The 22,723-nt window shown below is 37.8% G+C and overlaps 1 protein-coding gene across 3 annotated transcripts in view; it reads right to left on the bottom strand.

The window, feature by feature from the left end:
• Nucleotides 1-22,723, bottom strand: part of LOC149167450 (P-loop containing nucleoside triphosphate hydrolases superfamily protein) — a 428,107-nt gene that overhangs the window by 332,632 nt on the left and 72,752 nt on the right. For all 3 annotated transcript variants that reach the window (XM_089432992.1, XM_089432993.1, XM_089432994.1), the window contains exons 2-9: nucleotides 15,898-16,010; nucleotides 15,657-15,783; nucleotides 15,438-15,536; nucleotides 15,263-15,331; nucleotides 10,103-10,237; nucleotides 9,933-10,001; nucleotides 9,453-9,508; nucleotides 9,161-9,320 (exon numbers count right to left, since the gene is read on the bottom strand). In XM_089432992.1, coding sequence (XP_089289118.1) covers nucleotides 9,161-9,320; nucleotides 9,453-9,508; nucleotides 9,933-10,001; nucleotides 10,103-10,237; nucleotides 15,263-15,331; nucleotides 15,438-15,536; nucleotides 15,657-15,783; nucleotides 15,898-16,010 — 828 coding nt within the window. The remainder of the gene's footprint in view (nucleotides 1-9,160; nucleotides 9,321-9,452; nucleotides 9,509-9,932; nucleotides 10,002-10,102; nucleotides 10,238-15,262; nucleotides 15,332-15,437; nucleotides 15,537-15,656; nucleotides 15,784-15,897; nucleotides 16,011-22,723) is intronic.

Raw genomic sequence — 22,723 nt, 5'->3', positions numbered from 1 at the left:
AGGAAGAATCTCAAGGTATGTATAAATATTTGTAGTAAGTCTTCTTCATATTAAAAGGTACAATCATTTTTGGAATTTGTTTCATACTACTAACTCTCTCGTGTCTAGGGTTTTGAATCATAAGGATTCTTGTTAGGGTGATTAATCATTAGGATGAACCTACCTTTATCATACTATCTCTTGTTTGGTCATTTAGGTGGAACCCTAACCCTAGCCTTTTTCTTAGGGTATGTTGATAATGAATCCCTAGTCTACTTAGGGTTTGTTGATATAATTTAGATCACATGATAAAATCCTAATGTTTAGGGTTTTTGTAATGCTATAACCCTAGTCTTTAAGGGTTTTTCATTGATGTTTAAAATATATAATGAAACCCTAGATTCTTAGGGTTTGTTAAATTAGGGTTTATGAACAAAAACCCTTGTAATAGATAAAAGTTAGATCCTAGGAATGAAACCCTAGGTATATGTGCTTCTGTATAATTGAAACCCTAGTCTGGTCAAATTGTTGGAGTTTGAAGTGTGCATCTAGGGTTTACAATACAAACCCTAGTAAAGAAATTGATATAAGGAAATAATAATGAAACCCTAGATATGAATTGCTAACTTGATTGTTCGTATACACGATTTAGTTTTATTGACGAAATCTAGGGTTTGTAACAAAACCTTAGTATAATTTGACATGAGATTCTAAGGCATCCCTAGATGTAAAATGCTCTCACTATGTTTGGTGATATCTTAAGTTTAATTTTGATGGAATCTAGGTTTTGTGACAAAACCCTAGCAATTTTTTTGTAAGAATCTAGGGTGTGAAAGTTCTAATCTTTTATAGTTTGATTTCTTATTTGATAACCCTAAATACTCCCATGCTAACCCTATATTGATAAAGTTGACTTCATGCTCTTGTATATACATATTTGTGCTTGGTTGTACTTGTTGAAGAAGATTTACAAGTACATAGTCTTCAAGATGTTTGGTGATGATTTGATGATGATGTTGAGCATGATGAAAAGACAAAGACGTAAGAATCTTGGCGACATTAAAGCATACATGTTGCCAAGTGAAAACAAAAGGAAAGATGTTCCGGAAGGTTGAAGGTCTCTGATGATATGATGATGAAGTTGATAAATTTGACCCTAGTAAAAGCGTGGATAAAGAAGATATATATATCTCCCTAGTTGAGAGGGAGCTTGGTTGAAGGAAAGTAAAACTCCTCCATAACATGATGTGAAAGCCATTAGGATTTTGAGATCGAAGAATAGCTAAAGCAGTACAGATGATTAATCATTTGTATTCATGAAGTTGTAAACGAATTGGATGTTTTGAAAAGTGTTGAGGTTGAGTTTGGTGCTATTGGAAAATTGAAGGGAGCTCTCGACAAGATGTATTTGGATAATATGACGATGATTTAAGCAGCATCAGAATGATTAAGGACCTCGAAGGTTTGTGCTAAACATATATGTATATATATATTGAAAGTTTATTATTGATTGGGGTTGTGATTGTGCAGGATCTCTCCATAAGAAGGTTGAACATTTTTGAAGCATGCTTGGACTGGTGGATATATCTGATTTAGTTGATAAGGAGAGATGAAGCATCTTGGGGCGACAAGATGCTTGGGAGGACATCTGGTCGGCTTATGTGTTGATGTCTCGATCCTGAAGTAGGGAGGGTGGCGTTGGTCTTAGAGCTCTGACCTTGGATGCGCACCTAGATCTTTGGGTTGGTGTTAGAGTTGAAGCTTGATGATACCTATAGTGGCTAAAGCTTGGAATACACTTAGTCCCAACTGGTTAGGTACTCTTGTCAAGTATCTAATCTATAGCACTGTGTGCAGTGACTCTTCGTAGAACATATCATTTTAAGTTCATCCTTGTACTTGTGTATATATGTAATTATGAATACCTCCCTAGTTAAGAGGGAGTCTTGAAGAATGTAACTAGTGTCGGTCTTCATAATTGAATTTTTCAAAAGAAAGAAAAAGAAAAAATTTATTGTCATTGGTCAATAGGTCAAAGCCTCCATTGTAGGCTTCTATGTTCATGTCTTGAGTTATTGTCATTATCTATACCCTTCTTCGGCTCATTATATCAAATAAAGAAATTTATTTCATGTGTTTTAATCATAAAAACTCCTCCAGCATCAAGTCGGCATCAAGCACTTTAAGTCGGCCTCATGAAGGGACACATCCACCTTGTGAAGACTATATACATAAAAGAGCATTCCACCATGAAGCATCAACCGTCAATCTATTCGATCTGCAATTCTGTTGAGACAAGAAGTTCATAGAGGCAATAAGGAAGAGCTACCTATGAAAAAGGATGAAGGAAGATGGACCGAAGTCTATATACAAGAACTGAAGTCTAGTCTAAGTGCAGGAACTGAAGTCTAGCATGATTGCTGGAACCGAAATCAAGTATAACTGCAAGAACAAAGTTTATTACAGGACCGAAGTTTTGATAACGGCAGGGAAATGAACCAGAAGATGTTTTATTTCGTGAAAGGATGACTTGATGGATGGAGAGAAGTCTAGGTCAAGAGTCTAGGATTGTCTCAACTTGATTTGATTCTACAAAAGGAAGAGTTTAACTGGGTTTTCCCATTCATAGGGGTTTTTCCCTAGTTGAATGCCTACATCTGGTGTCCATTTGTCATTGATGATCTTCATGTTTTTGGTAGTTGTTTGATGATAAAATAACGTAATAATAAGGAGAAGAAGAATCTAAAATAATGTCACAAGCATCTATCAAAGTTAAGAGAAATCTAATTGAATTAGCCCTAACCTAATTGCCCTAGATTTCTCAACAAGGGGTTGGAGCAAGGAGGAAGAATGGCAAACGGTTGGTTCTCTATTCTTAAGTTCTGGCAGATCGAGCTCAAGAGAGGATGCTAGTGAGATTCTGAGAATGTGATTTCAGTGGTGCCTCTATGTGAAGGTCGTATCAATTTCTGAAATAGCAGAGAGGGCCGAGACCCTGTCTTGTGATGGTTAGTAGGCCGCAAGGTCTAAGATAAGACCAACAAAAATGGAAGAGGTCCTGCACAGGAATTTAGGGCCAAAACAGAAGTATTCACGGGCACAATATTGACTGAGGTATCCCTAGTTTGAGGGCCGCAAAGATCTGAAGTTTGGGTCAAGATTCAGCCAAGGAAATGCGTAAAGGATTTAGGACAACAAATTTGATGCCCTAGTTAGGGCATTGTTCAAGTGTATGCAGTATCATGATATTTGTTCCAAAAGTTGTGTTATTTTGCTTAGGGTCAACACATGGAGGATAAGGTAGCAGGGTATATGAGGAGGTGTATTAGGGCTCCGTTTGTTGACTAGTTGAGGGTCGCAGGGCCTCAAGACATACATGTTATCTCAGTGGAATGCACTCAGGTTGTTGGACAAGAAGAGAGAAGCTTTTGGACATAAAGGAAGGTTGTTACAAACTGAATAGCGAGGAATTGATCTAGCACAAGTTATGTGATGGAAGTAACAATTATTAGAGGTGTGTTCTAGAGTGTGGAACAACAGTTATTATGTTGCCCTAGTTCACTAGTTTGGTGTTGACAAATTAGAGATAAGAGGGTTGGTTGCAGGAGCCCTAGATCAGTCAAGGAGTGATTATATGTGGGCGGATCTAAAAGCCCTAAGAAGAGTGACAGAAGTTGTTGATTTGTCACAAAGTTAGGGAAGTTTTGGAGGCCCTAGGATCAACCTTCTGAAGTGGCAAGAAGGTTGGCAAGTGGGCAAATCCAGAAGGATGAGATTTGTTCACAAACGAAGTTGTGAACAAAGATTCTCATATGCAATATGCAATAGTCAAGAAGTCCTCAAGTAAAGTGATCATTGAAGGACTATTGAATTGTTAGGAAGCAGATTATGGATCCCTAGTTCAGGAGTTGCAGATGGGAAGACTTCAGTGAAAAGTGGGCAATTCTAGAAGACCCAATGAGCAATCATCCTGATGGAGCAGGAGGACTACTAGTGGGCAGATCCATGAGCCAAAGTTCAGTGACACGAAAGGAGGTGTGATCATCAATAGTGGCTGGCTAGAGTGATCAGCAGTTGGGAAGCAAAAGAACCCACCAGTTGTGTTTAGGGCACGTGGACTGAAAGGGCTATGAAACGCCACATCAGCAAGTAGGTCAAGGTGTCTTGTTCTAGGTAGATTGGTGGTCAAAGTGACTCCCACCAAACCCTAGTTATGTCCTTATATCAGGGTTGTATGTAAGGGCCAAGATCCCTAGTATAGGAATCCTAAGATTGTTGTATTCTAGTTTGTAATATAACATGTAGTGGGTTTGAAAAGTTAAAAATTGTCATGTGCACTAGTTGATTCACTGACGTGTGTAGATTTTGTTGTGAAAAGTAGTATTGTTGTGGCATTTGAGTGTCTTTGTGTCAAAGACTTTAAGATCCAAACCAGATTCTCATGCACCATGGAAATTGAACACTTCATCCTGTGACAGAGGCTTCGTGAGAATGTCAGTGACCTGCCCATTTGTAGAAATGCATAGGAGTGTCACTACTCCCTTTTGTACCATGTGCTTTGACCTGTCATCATTGTCGTCTCCCGCACCTGATCAAACAATCCTGCAAGAAGCTTCTAAAGCCACACTGCTTCACAACTCACTAAACACGTTGCCATATACTCTGCTTCAATAGTGCAATCAGCGTTCGGCTTATCATAACAAACCCCAAGCTTTATCATCATCCTAATGTGCTTTACTTTTCTTCTGCCCAATCTAAATTTGTATATCCCTGTAGTTGTACTTTATTATTTTAGCATGTACCATGTCGATACCTCGACACGTGTGCCACATCCCTCGGCTCAACCACAAATTAACCAGTTTCACTAGTCCATCACCACAGCTACTTGACACTAAAACAGATCCTGTTGTGGCAATCCAGGCTGCTCCTCTGCCACTTATCTTCCTCAAATTAGTTACCATGGGAGTACTCATGGACTGGCTGTCCATCATCCCAAATCTCAGAAGAATCGTAATAATATGCTTCCTTTGACCAAGGAAGATTTCACCTGGCTTATGCCACACTTCTAGTTCCAAGAAGTAATGTATCCAACCAAGATCCTTTATCTCGAACTCAAAGGTCAACTCTCTCTAACACTAAAGTAGGGTTTGAATGCTCCTTCTATCATGAAGGCAAGTCCTCCTGCCACTACTACTCCCTTTTTCATGTGAGTCCTTCTGCTCCCGTCAGAAACAAGTCATGATAACAAGATCAACCAAGACACATCAGATATCCATCCATCCGAGAATACCGTGCCCGAGGTCCATACAAAGCCTTCTTTAGTCTGCAAACATGAGATTCCCTCTCATGTACCTCAAAGCCTTAAGGTAGCTCTATGTACACTTTTTCTTCCTCAATTACTCCATTGAGGAAAGTGGTCTCCACATCAACCTAATGTAATTTCCAACCCATAATAGTAGCAACAGAAATAATATTTCTAACAAAAGTATACCTGACAACTGGAATAAATGTCTCCACATAGTCCTCTCCCTCTTTCTAGGAGAATCCTCACAAATCTTGCTTTGTACTTCTCTTTGTTGCCATCTATCGCATACTTCATCTTGTAGATCCACTTGCAAGTCACCATTGATTTCTCTTCAAAACAATTTCCTCCATCATGGCATCCTTCAAGCTTGTTGGCATGCCTGCTCTCTTTGAACTAGGAGCTCTTCCGATCATCAGGCACGATTTTAGATGTTAGCACAATTTCTCCCTCTTGAACACAAGTCACCCTATAACTGAGATGAATCTAAAAGTGACCATATGGGAAAATATTGACCACGGGTGGGATAGGCAACTAAATTCATCATTGCTTACAGCCTGAGGATATGCCAATCCAAACATATTCGATAATAAGTTGTCTAAAATTCCAAAAGATCACGAAGTGATGAGAGGTGTAATGTTGTCCACTAAGAAATGTGCCCTAATCAATACATTCATGACAAGGTCAATATGCAGTGTAATTTATACGAGGTTCCAATTGGCATGTTTGGATTTAATTCAACCAAAAGTTTTAGGGACGAGAAAATTCCAGATAAGGTTTAATTTGTAAATTGTTGCATTTTAATTTCCTAATTTCTTTTTCAAGTTTGGCATTGCAAAACTTGTAATCATTCCTCTGTTATAAAACAGTATATTAGTGGATAGATTGTGACTCTGAGACCACACATCTACAAGAATTTGCAATCAGAGGTTTGATTCAACCCTGCAACTCTTCATATTTTGAGCGCAATTACACAATACTTGAGCACATCCACACCAATAAGCACAAGCTAAGTCACATGGTTCAGGTTCGACTTCGGGTTCGGTAATGATTAGGTTTGGTTCAAGTTCGAATTTTTATGATGAGATTCACCATTAGGTTCGTCTATATACATTTTCTATATGTATACATATATTAAGTTTAAAATGAAATATAGGATAAAATAGTAAGATATCAACATCAATAAACATAAAAAATGCTATCACGAATATGGGAATTGCAAGGATAGATTACAAGCTTGAGTTGTGACATGAGGTTATGAGTTTTGATTTATAAACTTGGTCAATGGCTATGAGGTTCGCCGAACCTCACAAAAAATTTAAGGTTCGCCAAAATTCAAACCTCAAGATTGAAGTTCGACAAAACTTGTGACATAGAGCGCAAGAGGTTGGAGCATGAGTGGCTAGAGAAGTTGGTCTTCATTTCCTACAACCTTTGCCTACTCACAAAGCAATTGCAACCAATGTATATGGATACAATTTTATTGGATAAGATTGATATAGAATCTGAATGGATCTTGGAGAATAATTTTCTTGATGATCATTTGAGTTGCCTTGATGCAAAGACAAAGGATCTCCCTAGTGCGCGTTTATCTCAATTTCAAACACCTAATCCACCTACATCACATCTTCAGCTTTAGTCTAGCAATGTTAGCACTAGCTGTAATATTCCTATTAGGAAATAACAGTGATAAACAAAGCAAAACTCCACATGCAACACAAAAAATTTAACATGCAATTAGACACCCACAAATTCAGCCAAAAATTGCGCCAAACTGAGCCATTTTATTATCAAAGAGGAATGTACATATATGTGTGGAATATGTGCACTTGAGCTTGCTAAAGCAAGCTAGACAAACCCCAAGTGAGAAATTGTGTTGCCCGGATGCCAGGAAGCAATTCCTCTTCAAGCTCTACATTGGCCTTGGAAATCTACAACTGCTAGCTAGAAAGAGACTGTTGTTTGACCCCTCTAGAGTGCTCAGAAAATTCTGCAAAATTAGCCTTGAACTCTCCTCAATAAACCCACAAAGACCTAGAAAGGGTTGGGCCTAGTTCCAACCTCCGAAATTACCCCAATTATAGCGTACTCCTCCTCCAACTGGGTAATTCGTACAACCTGGAAATGCTACTGCTAATGCCCTCCAAAATGTTGAGCAATCTCCCAACAAATCTCCTTATGACCTCCAGCAAGAATCAGCCCCAAACTCCTGGCCAAGCCCCCCTCAACGAACAACCTCCACAAATGGTTGCACAGGCCTTGGTTTAGTCACCTTTGTGCATGCCCAAGAAATATAAATTCAGCCTGAGGAATGGCCACTCAATCCACCAGTCAATCCCTTGCAAAAATGTTGCTAAACACCAAGAGAGTGTGCCCCTAAATTCCCAGAATCAACTCTAATCTGTAGCTCACTCCCCACAAGAGTGCATGGTCCTTTTTGGCGCCCAGTCTGCTCCTGAATAGCTCAAGGCTCCCTGAAGAATTCTTCCCGAAACAACTCCACGATAAAGCAAAGGCTCCTCTAGGGTGGCACTCGAACTCCACCGAAGGAGTTGAGATTTCTGATCTCGTGCACTGAACAGCACTCATAGACTTGGCTCAACAGTTCAAGCATACAATATGAGGTTGTTTGTCAAAGGTTCAAAAGCCCCCAAATGAAGTCTTCTTCTCCTATTTATCATTGAGCTCCCCCTCACTAAGTCGGCTCCATACATCAACCCCTTTTCCCCCTCTCTCTTTCCAAAAATACGCCTTTCTCCAAGGGGTGCGTATTTTTCTTGGGTGGCCCCCACTTCCCACTAGAAAATTGATTTTCCCTCCTTTCTCCTATGTTGGAGCCACCTCAAATCAAAAATGCTGAGTGGGGTCCTCCTAACCCACTCTTCATAAGTTTATGATGGTAAAATTGGTAATAGCAAAATTGTTAAGTAGGAACATCACACTAGCTTTTCAAGGGCTTATTGTAGGAGTCCTTGTAGCCATAGATGAGACTTGAGATTGTACTTGGAGACATTGTCTTCTTGAATTTCTAATTATGTTATGAGTTGACTGTTTAATAATAATTATTGAACTTGGTACTATCTGTCAATCTGAGCATAGAATCATGGATTGCAATGTATTTGATTTATGTTTCAACTTTCAAATCACTATTTTGCAGACAAATATCAAGTGTCAAATTTTGTATTATCATATTTTATGAGATGACCTGATGAATTTGTGGATAAACTGTTGTTTTGTTGCTTATATGAATCGAAAATGTCATTGATATATTTTTTCTGCACAAATTTACTCCTTTTGAGTTTTTCCTATTTCCTGAGTTTCACCAAGTCACTGCTTTTTGTCAAGATTGAGACCAGCAGCCAGTCTGACTTTGATAAAATTGGCACATAATGAAGATAATTGTTATCAAAATGCATCTACATATTAATTGTTGACGACGCCCAAACTTTGCAATATCATAGCCAATGGCAACATGTTGAAATCATATAATTTGAAGAACCTTTTTCCCCAAGAATAAATTGAATAATTTTTACTATCTATATTCTAATATAATTATGTTTTATTTAATTCGTCCATAATTTTGAGAGCTAATGTGGTTATCTTTTCACAGCATTTTACAAGCACAAAACACATCCAATGGAACGATCCAAAACAGAAGAGGATAAGGTAGATATGCACCACCCTTTGTGCCAGCTAAAGTTAACCATTGCAAGTTTGAATGTATGTTGCATCTACATATTTTTTGTCAAACACAACACCAACTTTATAATATGCACAATAACTATATGATGAAAATCCAGAAATTCAGTTGTTGCTAGGTTAAGGGAATGCACATGCAGCAACCACATATCTGAACTGTATTTCACTGTTAAAGCTTACCTCAAACTCAACTTTTGGCCTTATGATGTAATTCTTGTCAACAATTCTCTGATCACCTAGAGATAGATAGTATTTGATTCCACACTGCCGTACTTTGATCCAGTCACTTATCTTGGCCATCTCATGAGCAAATGGTGGCCTTAGGTACATTTCAATAGAACTGAAGCAAATAAAATTCCATTGGTCAAATATAAATTTGGAGAACTGGAAGGACTGTAATAAGTTATTGTCAAACACAATTAGAAAACACACCTTGCATTACATCATAAAGCTTAACAATTGAAAGACTTACTGTTCATTTTGAGCTTCACTTGATTCAAAAAGAGATTCTGCAGAAAATTTTAAAGCCTGCTAAAAAAAAAGAGCTTAAATCAGACCAAATAATGTTCCAGAACCTGAATAATCCCTTGTACAATTAATGTCTCATAGCACAGCAGCTTATCCAAAGGGATTCTATAATCAGTATTTCCCCAAAAGAAAAAATTATTAATGTCTACTTGACTAGGCACATAGTGCAAGAATTCAGAGGGCTCAAAGACAAACTATTGTCAGCTATCTAAAATGCGTCGTTGTAGCCAATGACAAAATTTTGACTTGTCATAATCTAACATTATAACATATTCCCAGCAACCATTATAAGCTTCTCTAACAAGGAATATCCAAATATGCTAACAAAGTGAGTTACAAAAAAGCCCACAATAATGTCCTCTAAGTTAATAGCCTATTAGACTTACCACAATTAAGTTGAATCAAGTATTATTGTGAATTGTACCTGTTTTTCACATTTTAACTTATAATATGGCTCTCGAAATGATGAAACAAAGCTGTTGTTGATTCTTATCTGCAACTTGTATGATAAAAGGTAGTAAGTCTAAAGCATTAACAAAAACAATTAAAAAAGCTGCAAACTTATAGAATGAAAATAAGTAAATAAAACAAAACCTGGGCATGATGAAGATCAGGTTCAATATGCTTGCGAAACAATGGAAATATGCTGTCAATAAGATAGTCCAGCGAACAAGATTCTCCAATGTCATAACGAACCTTTGAAAGAAGACTAAAATGAAGACCACCTACCTGCACAGGCATATATTCCAACCACATAATATGAAGTTCCTACTGTGAAGGCAGAACATCCAAGCAAGGTCTGTTAATTAGTGTTGCAAATATTGCCGACATCACAATATATCACAAGTTCTCTAGACCAGCAATAATGTCACCATGAAAAATCAGCTTTTTTCAATTTTTGAAAATATCATGATATATTAGCAATATATATGTAACGAACATAGTTCGTATATGCAGCAAAATACTCAGAAGATCTGGTATATGTAAATATCCATTATAGGACAAATATATTATATAAGAATTGTATTGAAAAGTATGAGATGATGATTGTTACAAATGAGAAAGCCCACTTATATACCTAGGCAAGTGTCCTTTCATGACTGATCATGTCCTTAGAGACATGCCTCTTCAATAAATAGTTATTTTTTAATTAACTATTATTATTTAAATTATTTATATATATTTTATTCATAACATTGCCTTCTTCTTCGGAAAGCTTTGTCCTCAAAGTTAACTAATGAGAAAGCATGTCATCTATTTTTCTTGGTCTTGTAATATGTTTGCATTCTTTCGAATTCTTGGAGTTGTCGCCTTTGTTGATACACGATGATAGGATCTTCTGAGTGATAGACAAAATTGTCGAACTAAGAAGGGATCTAACCATCCTAAATTAATCTTTTGTGGAACCTTAAGGTTACTGGAAACTTGTGATGAATTGTTATCACAGGACCGGATTGCATAAACTTCAGTATTCCTTGGAACATAAGTTTGTTGTTTATGTTCTGAGTGATACGGATATGCGAAATGATTGAGATGTTTGTTCTTGTGATTCGGATGTCGATAAGGAGTTCTTCTGGTTTGACTTTCCCTTATCATGTGTGTGGCAATTTCCTGATTTTCTTCAAGTACTGATGTTGTTGAGTTGTCTATTGAATCATCACTTGGAATTTTCATCATTTGAACTGCAACCTCTGAGTATGTCTTCACTTCAGTTGGATTTGGATTTGTCTGAACTGTGAAATTAATGGGATCTGTGTTTGTTTTCTTTTCTTCGACTTGGACTATTATGTCTAAAGACTTCGATACATCTTTTGTGAGAAGTTCTAATTTGTTTTTCAATGATTTCTTATCATCCCTAAATTTCTTAATTTGAGTAGACTCTGATTATGGTTTCTGAGACGTAAGAGTTCTTTGGTTTTTTATTCATCAACCTTATTTTCAATCTCATCTTTTAGATTTCTAATTTGTTCTAATAACTTTTGATTAAAATTTTTGAACATAAAAAATTTTCTTTCTTTTCTAATAGATTCATGTTGAATTCCTTCTTGAGACTTTTCTTTTCTTGTTCTAAGTTGTGTTTCTTAGCTTCACACTTCCTAACTTGTGTAAGTAGTTTTTGGTTATGATCTTTTAAATGAGAATTTTTTTCATTTTTATTGGATATGACATCCTCAAGCTCTTTTTGCTTCTCTGATATTGTATTTCGATTCTTTTAAGGCATCAATTTCATAACATCTTTAAAGTCTTCTAATGATGGAATTATCAATTCTGACTTCATTGTTATGTCTTGGAATGTGATCATCTTTTCAATATAAGAAAACATCAAAAAGAAATTCTCTATGTTTAACATGAACGTACTCAATTCTTTAAACCAAGGTTGACCAAGAATTATGTCAACCTCTCTGTCAAACATAATTACAACATGAAATTGAGATATGTACTCATAATGATTTACTATCACTTGTAAATCATTAATTTCATATTTTTCACCAAAAATATCTCTTTTTTTGCCTACATTTGCATCTAAAATTAATAAGTGATTCACCAGATTAATATTTATGTAATTTTCCTCGTTGCTTGTACTGATAACGATATTATCCCTTTTCCCTTGGATATTGTCTTTTAATGTAAATAATTCGTGATGAGTAATTAAAATACCCTTATTGGAAAATCGTCCTTCCTTCATTTCTGAATTAGATTCCATTTGCTTCATCAATAATTTTGTCAACAATACTTTGACACAATTTTTTTATAATTTTTACCGTATGAGAGACCCACTTCTTCAATATAATAAATCCCCTTTCAATTGATGAACTTTAAACACCTTTATGAATTCCTTATTAATAAACTCTTTTTCCCTTTAATATCAATAGACCTTGTTTGTGTGGACTATTAAAGCTTGGGTAACTTGAATAACCCTGTTTTTCTTCTCTTTTCTATTTGTTTATAAATAATACTCCTTTCTTTTTATTTTACCCCTTTTTAATAAATAATGGACTAGGAATATAATAATATTTTCCTATGACCAATTAAGCTTGCAACTTTATAACTCAACTTTAAAACATTGAATTAATGGCAAGGTCAAAAGGTGGCAGTTTGGTCGGAGAAAACGCTACTGTGACCGGGGGACGTTGTGTCAGTTGGCAGGAGCGAAAACGACAATGAATGGAGTTAAAGAAGGCTAAGAAGGCAGCGATAGACAGAGACGACAAAGAAGGCAGCGATAAACAAAGACAGAGACAGCGATAGGTAATTTTTTTTTTTAAGTATCTCATTCAAGATTGGTAATGGCGGCAAAGAATGCAGTGATAGACAAAGAAAAATGTAGAGAAAAACCAATTGCGTTGTGGTTGGGTGTCGTTTGCAGTGGTGGTTCGAGCAGGGAAGAAAACAAATGGTTACAGCGTACTACTAGGCTATGGCTACTAGTGCACTTCAATGCTCTATCTCGCTAGCGGTGACACGGATTGCGACGGAGTTTGTGGTGGTCGGTCGGTGGCTGAGGCAATGGTGTTGCTCGGCTATTGTTTGTTGCTTTGTCTTCTTCTTTTCTTTTTTTTTAATTATTTTTTTTATGTTTTTTTGTGTTGTGTTTTTTTTCGTTGATTAATTTTTTATATTTTTTTGAATTTTATTTTTATTTTTTTTAAATCCTTATATATATAATTCTCTCTTTTTTTAATTATTTTTTCTTTTCTTTTCTTTTCTTTTTTCCTTTTATAATGGCCAAAGACCTAAATGGCGAAACCACTAGAATGGAGAATCTCCAACTATGTAGTGAAACGCTTGATCATAATGACAACGAAGTTGATGGAGAGTTGATCGCAAAAGGCCGAAATTGGAGAACGTGGCTCTGATACCAATGTAATGAACATAGTTGGTATATGGAGCAGAATACTCAGACGATCTGGCATATGTAAATATCCATTATAGGAAAAATATATTATATAATAATTGTATTGAAAATATGAGATGATGATTGTTACAAATAAGGGGAACTACTTATATACCTAGGCAGGTGCCCTTTCATGACTGGTTATGTCCTTAAAAACATGCCTCTTCAGTAAATAGTTATTTTTTAATTAACTATTATTACATTTATTATTTATTTATTTGTTTATATTATTTGTATATATTTTATTCATAACAATATTGGGAGAAAAAGGAAAATATCAACCGAGTCGAGATTTTTGGGTTATTTTGGAATTTTTTGCTCACTTTGAAGAGGGAAAGCAGGGGAGAGAACAAAAGGATTACTCATTGTTACTTTTCTTCATAAAAGGGATAGAGTTGTTGAGAAATCTAGGTGGCAGCTTAATTAGGTGATTTCTCTTACTTTGTTAACTGCTTGTGATGCATTTTTACTTAACTTGATTAGCTTCTTCTTTCACTTGATTATTATTATGTTCTTATCATCAAACAAATACCAAACTATGAAGATCAAATAGATAAGAGGGCACAAAATTTAGGCTACAAGCCCAGGCCAAACCCTCTCCTCTTGAGAGGAAAACCCACAAGAATTCTTCTCTTCTTATAGAATGTTCAGATGACAAATTCCAAGACCTAAAACCCTTGTCAAAGACCCCTCCAAGACCAAGTCAAACTTCTCCTTCTTGATGAACTTTTCTTTCCAACTACTTTGACCTAGAAGCTTCCAGCAATTTTGACCCAGCAACTTCCAGCAATTTCGACCTTCCAGCAATTTTGACCTAGTAGCAACTTTGACTTCCTAGCAACTTCGACTTTCCCCAACGACTTCTGCAATTTCATTCTAGCAGCTACTTTAAAAACCCTAACAAGAGAGAGAGAGAGAGGTCCAAAACTTTGATCTTGCTTCTCTTCCTTATTTTCTTTGATTTTCATCCTTTTCCAACTTCCAGCAATTTTGACCCAGCGACTTCCAGCAATTTTGACCTTCCAACAATTTTGACCTAGTAGCAACTTTGACTTCCCAGCGACTTCGACTTCTTCTGCAACTTCGACTTTCCCTAACGACTTCTGCAATTTCGTTCTAGCAGCTACTTTAGAAACCCTAACACAAGAGAGAGAGGTCCAAAACTTCAATCTTGCTTCTCTTCCTTCTTTTCTTTGATTTTCATCATTTTCCAGCTTCTTTCTTGAGGAGATCGAACTTGCTTTCTTGCTTGAACGAATTGTATCTAAATGAAGTCGAGGTTCCCTTATATATAGGCTTCTTAGGAGGTTGAATTGCTGCCCATGAGGCCGATTGATCCTTCTTGTAGGCCGACTTGTTTGACAAGGTCTTGGAGGGTCTTTATGACACTTTTGACTTTACAAAAAATGTCTTTACCAGATACAATATGCCCAAAGGGGTCTTACATGTATGACAATGACTCTTTTGACTTCATAATTCTATGACAAACCTAGAAGCACTCAATGGGTGCTTGACCTACAAATAAATTTATCTGGGGCATGAAACCCATGCATCAAAAATGACCATAATAAATTTATTTTCTCTTTAATATCAAATATATGAAATCATGATTACAATATCCATTATGAAGACCGAACCTAGTTACACATTTCAACAAGAGCAAGGAGGTTGCTTTAGATGTTTAAAAAATTCAAGAAAAATGAATATTTTTGTACTTTTTAAGTTTGCTGATTCCAATATTTTCCCCAATGTTGCAAATAAGTTTCTTTCTAGACCTTTGGTGATATATTCATTAACATAAAATTTGTGACATTGCTGTTAACAACATAACACTAATAGTAAAGAGGAAGGGAAATTACCACTGCTACACGAATGTCTAGAAAAGAGCGTAGTTTTGAATGTAAGGCATATGTACCATCAACTATAACCTGAAGACAGACAAATCAAGTTATTAATATTTTGATTCCAAAAGTTATGCAACGTATGTCTTCTAAAAATTAATCCTAAGCTCTGTGTCTGATAAGTTAAAATTACCAAGCTAGACTGGGAGGTCTTGACTGTCTTGAAACCAACACGTCTCTTTTGTTGAAAATCAAATTGTGGCATCATAATGTCATGACCCTTTAACAAATCCTGTTAAAATGATTTGTAGATAGTAAATACATAAGCAAAAGTGTGTTCAGGGGAAAAACATTCTTAAACAGATTCAGAGAAAGCTCTAGCATAACTAAGATGGATTTTTTAATGAGCAACCTCAAGATTTTGAACTAAAGTGTTGAAATCCACCGATTCCAAGTCATTGGTATCATCAACTCCTTCACGGTAATTATCCATAGAAATCACAATGCCACCAAACATAGATTTCACCTTTGCTGAAAGGCTTCAGATAAAAACAACACAGATAAAATATCCACGAATGCAGGATATCAAAACACATACGGCACAAAAAAGCATAAAGTATGCCATCAATTTGTTGAACTTGCTTGTAACATACCTAGATTTACCAGAACCACTAGGCCCACCTATTCCCACAGTAACTAAACTTCCCTTTTGATCGCGGAGTTCTTGAATGGCTTTTACCAGCAGAAAATACCCATGATCAAATGACTGCACAACCAAATAAACAAGCATTAATTAGGGAACCACTTCTATTCAAGCAAAACATTAGATAAATTTGTCCAAGAAGATCCCAAGGAAAACCATGGTCAAGGGAGTACTCTCAGAAAAGAAGCAATCATATGCATGGTAGACACAGTAAGGGAACATTTCAAAATTCACATACAATTAAGACAGATAACATAAATGTGTCTGATATAAGACTCTTAATCTGTGCATCTGCCTATTAGGGACCCACAAAAATGAAAGTCAGAAGAAAAATGCATGGAAGCTACACTAAAGAAAAGTTGAGGTCTAAATTGCTATTTATATATTTGAGAAGTTGAGGTCTATATTATTAGTAGATCAAGATCTCCAAAGAACATGAAGAAATGTGAGCCAACTCAGGAAGAAACTACTTCTGAAGAATAGGTGAATTGACGTAAAGTTACTCTCAAACGAATGTAGCTTCAAATCTGATTACTCATGCGAAGAGTCCTGTGCCATGTGCACACAACGCTATTCAAAAAGCTAATATTGAAAAAAGTACAGTGATAACAAAAGCAACAAAGTATCCCTCAGTGAGGCAATGGTGACAGAGTCAATCCATTCAGTGATAGAGAAGATGGAAATAACAGGTTTGGTACACAAAGATGCAAGAAAGAAGTTAGAGGTTGCACAGGAGATCTTAACCAGCATAGCACAAGATAACACAACATTGAATATCCATCTGATTCTGAGAGTGGAACCAGGCATTCAGCATACATAACCAAGAAATAATTGTGATCCACCTGGGGATAGATAAACAGCAGAGTAAGCAGCACCATCAAATAAGCCCCCTGATAAAAGAAGAAACCCATGCTACTGGTAAAGCCAAAGATTAAGTTCATAGACAGCAAAACTAAGAGATGCATAATGTTGAATGTCTAGTGCAATCAAGACTAGAGCATTTTTTCAACCTGATAACTACTTCCAATGATATCATATTATTCTTTCAGAGCATTCCTATGATACATGAAAATTTCAACCATTCACTTCTACAACAAAGCAATAGAGATCACAGTAAACAATAAGTCAAGAGACAAGAGACACCAAGATTTAGGCCAGAAGCCATGGAAAAACTCGACAATCTTTCCTTATGAGAGAGAGAGTTCATTCTATCAATTGTACATGAGTTAACAGATCTTTGATGAACAAAACTTCATGCTTTCAGTCACAGAGCTACAAAACTTTGCTTTGCAACAGAGATAAGGAGCCACAGAGAAGCTTGCATACCAGCCACAAAGAAGCTTGCATACCGTAGATAAAAGTGCCACAGAAAGTTTGCATGCCATAGAAGAATAGTGCCACATAAGCTCACATATCATTGAAGAATAGTGCCACAGACTTGCTCGCATACCTCAGAGAATATACGGCCCACTGTCACAACTGTCAACCACAGGTTCGGACCTCTGTTAAAGGATTGAACCACAGAATTATTTGCAACAGAATTTGGCTCATGCACAGGATACAAGTCACTAGATTCACCCTTCTAGAACAGATATAGACCACAGAGATACTTGGTATTCCGAGAGACTTCTTCGATCTACTTCTTCACTTAATTCGCATGCCCAGAACAATGCATGTATGCTCAGACGAGTTGTGCTTTGAGGATGAAGAGCTCTTATTTATAGCCACCTCTTGAGGTCGAATGGGTGTGAATACTAGGCTGAGCCGACTTGTAGGAGATGAAGGGCCGAGTTGAATGAGTAGGCTGACTTGACACTTGATGATTCATTAAATTCAAATTTAGTTTTCCTTTTTCTTTTGATGAAATACCGACCATGGCTACCAAAATTTCCAGCACTCCCTCTTTAGCCAAGGAGGTATTTTTCATTTTCTCTCTTAAGATTAATCTCCCTGACTAATCAATAGGTCTCTCAGCAATAGCCCAAGGGAGGGATTAGATGTACAAGTCCCTCTCTCTTTCAAGATCAATCTCCCTAACCAATCCATAGGTCTCTCAACAACAGCCCAAGGGAGAGATTAGATGTGCAAGTCTCATCATAAAGGAAAAATGCATAGCATCCAACACATCCCATAAGCCAAAACCCAATGGCATCAATGGTCAGTGCTCAACTGACCATGGGATCAATCAATGAGGCCAACCATATACAAGGTACATCTCCCCGACCATAAACAAGGTCTTTCGATCCATGACCCAAGCGAGGAATCCCTATCAGTCAAATGAGCCAAGGGAGAGAAATCATCCTTCTCGACCAAATTCATTGGTCTCTCAGTCAATGACCCAAGGAAGGGAACTCAAGATCAATCTCCCCAACCAATTCATAGGTCTCTCAGCAACTGCCTAAGGGAGAGATAACAAAATCAGTTTCCCTGACCAAACTGGTCTCTCAATCATCATGACCCAATGGATCACTTCATGCCTCGAACGAAGCTCTCGGACCAAACTCACTGGCCTCCCGATCAACTGACCTAAGGGAGTGACAATCTTCCCGACCATAATCTATGGTCACTTAGCTACAGCCTAGGGATGATTCTCATGGTGCTATCAATCAATGCTTCCTCTCCAAGAAGGAAAAACCCAACTGGGAAAATCGGTGCAACAGATGAGGGTTTATTTTATTATTATCCAGCAGCAAAATCTGAGTATAATAATCAGGATGCCCAACTAGCAATCCTCCAACAAATAATTTTGGCAAAATATAATGGAGAAATTTCTCCCTTCTGAGAAATAACTTGGCCTTCCTTCTGGCCTGCTCACACTGCCTGACTGGTTGCTTGCACTCTTGGATGGCTTTTCTGTAGAATATTTCGGCCTCCTCTCCGCTGGCTCTCTGGAACTAGAAATCGCTAGGAAATTCCTCCAGAATTTCTCAATTGTTGCTCCCTCTTGCTTATGCTCTCCTTCTAGCTCAAACTCTTCTTCCCTGCTCGATCTCTACAACTGGATAGCTCGATCTGCCAAAGAACTCGCTTTCCCTGTGTCTCAACGTATCTATCTCCATCCCCATCGACCTGCTCTCATAATCTCTCGTTGGATAACCAACGGCCATGAATAGATCTCCATCAACGGCTAAGATCATCTCAAATACAACCTATGTGAGTTTCTAAAGCATTCTCACCTTTCCTTAATTAATTCCTATTAATTAACCAGTTTTCCTAAGTTAGACTTAGGAAAAATTTATATGATGGTTAACTAATTTAAATAAGGCGTTTCACAAGCTTATCTCGCAAAATTTATTATGGGTTTTGAAGATCTCGAGCCTCTCTGACACATATCGAGACTAGAACAGTTGTCCAATGCTACAAAAACTAGCATTCAATGTGTCTCTCTTTTCCTCCAACTTGCTATTATCTCTTTATGACCAAATGTCAAATGACCAAAAGAGCTTGCAAGGGAGCAGACAGTCAAGCAGAGTGAAAGGAGTAGCCTTCCAAGAGGATGTCATGGGTTGAGATTGTCAAACAATATGCTCAGAGATGAGAGGTCTCTAGGAGCAGTATGCCTTCTATGAGGAACCATGTCAGACAGCAGAGTATGCCTCAATGATAGAGGGAACAACAATGGCAGGAGGATTTGATTTTGTGACAAAGAGAATCGCCAGAATTACCAAAGGAGGATTTGCTTTAGTGTCAAAGGCAGTTGGCCCCGGAATTTGAGATCTTGGCCCAATACATTATTTCTTGGATTGGAGGTGTGACAAAGATCAGATGAGATCTTCCTCAAACAGGGGAAGAACATAGTCCATATTTTGAGGAGATTCGATACGATGGACTGCAAGTCCATGGCTACACCTATGGTGACAAATCTGAAGAAGCTGAGTGATTTCCCTTTAGATTCATATTTGGTGGATCCCACGATGTACAAGTAGTTTATTGGATCCTTGATGTAACTAGTTAACACCAGATTGGATATTTGCTTTCTAGTGAGCACCCTGAGCCAAGTTTATGGTTGAGCAGAGGCATGTACATTGGGTTGCAGCAAAGCATGTGTTGAGGTACCTGCGTGGTACAGTTGGATATGGTTTGAAATATATCTCAAGTGGTGAAGTGAGGTTGCAGGGATATATAGATTCAGACTGAGCAGGGAGTGCAAAGGATAGAAAAAGCACCTTGGGAGTGTTGCTAAAGCATGGGATCAGCAATGATATCCTAGTTTAGCAGGAAGTAGAATTTTGACACACTCAGTACAACAGAATCAGGGTATATTGTAGTCAATGCCGCAAGTCAGGATGCAGTGTGGCTTCGGAAGCTACTTGCAAGGCTATTTGATCAAGTCAAAACACATTGAGATCAGATATCACTTCATCTGAGACGTGGTGCAGAGAGAAGCAGTGAAGCTCCAATACATATCAGCAGACAAACAGAATGCTGACATTTTCACCAAACCCCTATCTAGAGCGAAGTTTGTATACCTCAAAGACAAGCTTGGCATCATGTAGAATGTCTCCCTCATTGACAGGGAGTGTTGGTGTCTTTACAGGATCGGGCAGACCATCTCCTAAGAAGCCATGCTGATTTGGCTGGGTCATGCTAATTTGATCAAGGGAGATGACTACATTCACCTGAGTAGCCATGTTGATTTGGCTGGGTCATGCTAATTTCACCAAGGGTGAATGGCCTAGGGAAACAACAAGATTGGACAGATCTTCTCCTAAGAAGCCATGAAGGGCCTCGGCTAAGTCATGCTAATTTGACCAAAGGAGATTGATTCAATTCACCTGAGAAGCCATGAAGGAATTTGGTTGGGCCATCCTAATTTTGCTAGGGGGTGAATGGTCCAAGGGAAGATCCTCTCCTAAGAAGCCATGAAGCACTTTGGCTAGGTCATACTGATTTAACCAGAGGAGATTGATAAATTTAACTGAGAAGCCATGTTGGTTTCGCTGGACCATGCCAATTTGGTTGGGTAATGCCGATTTGGCCAAGGGAAAATGGCCCAGGATACTCACATTGCCTACTCTAGGATGGAGTGAACTATAAATGTTCATGTGAGGAGTCACATTGCCTACTCCAGGATGGAATGATCTATAGACGTGCATGTGGAAAGGCACTACATCAACATAGCAAGCTCATGAACTTTTCTTGTGGAGGAGAAATTTCAGCTAAGGAGAAATTTGTTGTAGCCAAGGAGAATACCTCCCTCGCTAAGAGGGAGTGTTGATTTTTTGTGTAGCATCGAGAGGTATTCCTGCATGCCTAAGTCGACCTAGAAAAATTATGAAGAATTAAAATCAAAATTTGATTTTTGAATGACAAGTCGGCCTAGAAAAGTCAAGTCAACCCAAGAGGGTGAAGGGACGTGTCCCTTGGGTTATTTGACCCCATTCGACTAGTATAAATAGATGATGTGACCTCTCATTTACAACACAAAGAAAGAACAATTATTCTTCTCTCTTTATCAATGTCGTTTTACTTCTTGAGGCCACACATGTGGGAGAAAGGACAAATTTGACTAGCAAGTAGATCTTTGTTTTCTAGACCATGTTTGACCAGCATTGACTGAGCTGATCTAACTTTGACCGAATTGAGTGGGTGTTGATTGAAGTTTTTTTATCGCAACAATTGATTAGAGGTCGGAGTTGATCACGGGTTGCCCTGTTGGAAAATCCAAGGAGATGGCAGCTAAATGATTTTCCTTATTAATGACATTAACTTGTGATTTCATTATTAGTAATTAAATCTCTTAATTATCTTTTCTTATCATCAAGATTAATGCCAAGCAACAAATAGAAGAGAACACAAGATATAGGCACGCTGCCAGGCAAAACCCCCCTCAACAAAAAAACCCAGTCACAAATTTTGTTGATTTGGGGTAGCATCGTATGTGCTCTAAGGCTCGAATTTTGCAGGGAGGCTTGGGCACATGCATTCCAAAGAACCCAGAAACCGTTTTGGAAAATTCTACCCAGAGACAATTCTATTAACATTATTAATAGTTTTAATGGAATTCCTAAGTCTAAACTTAGGAAAATTAAAATATTAATGGGAATTAATTTAATTGTGGGTGAATCTTCTAGATAAAGACGAAGATCAAGTCAAAATGATCTGAGCCTTTGATTAGGAGTTAATCTAGGTCGTTGGTTGTCCAACAGATATAAGAAGGGGCTTGACAGTCATTTGGAAAATACACCAAGAGATCAAGAGATCGATTGTCTGAAGTGAGAAGTTTTCAAGAGGAACAGTGATCGCCGGAAGATTCCAGATCCGGAGAGGGGCAGGAACAGTGATCCGACGGAAGATTCCCAGATCCGGAGAGGCAATAGCAAGAGGTTGAGTTATTCCCAGTGCAGGAACACGCGAATGCAGGAACACGTGAATGCAGGAATGCACAAGTGCAAGAACGCGAGTGCAGGAACTCGTGAGTGGAGGAATGCGCGAGTGCAGGAACTCGCAAGTGCAGAAACGCGCGAGTGCAGGAACACGCGAGTGCAGGAACGTGCAAATGCAGGAACACGCAAGTGCAGGAACGCAAGTGCAGGCAACACGAGTGCCAGGGTTGCTTAGGGAATATCCCTGCTAGATTTTCTTGCTGTTCGGATTGCCAGTTGGGCATCCATAGATGTATTCAAATTTCATTGCTACATAATAAAATAAAACCCTCACTGCTGCACCGGTTTTCCCATGTTGGGTTTTTCCGGGGACATTTGTCCAAAAATAATGGTGTCCTATGTGTTTGTATTTCCTTGCTCAATTTCTATGTTTCATAATCATATTTAATT

Source organism: Pinus tabuliformis, chromosome 5_1 (genome assembly GCF_031772625.1).
Source record: "Pinus tabuliformis cultivar Carrire ecotype Pingquan chromosome 5_1, CPIR1, whole genome shotgun sequence".
NCBI lineage: Eukaryota > Viridiplantae > Streptophyta > Pinopsida > Pinales > Pinaceae > Pinus > Pinus tabuliformis.
The sequence above is the reverse complement of the archived record's forward strand: the minus strand, read 5'-3'. Positions and strand labels throughout refer to the sequence as shown.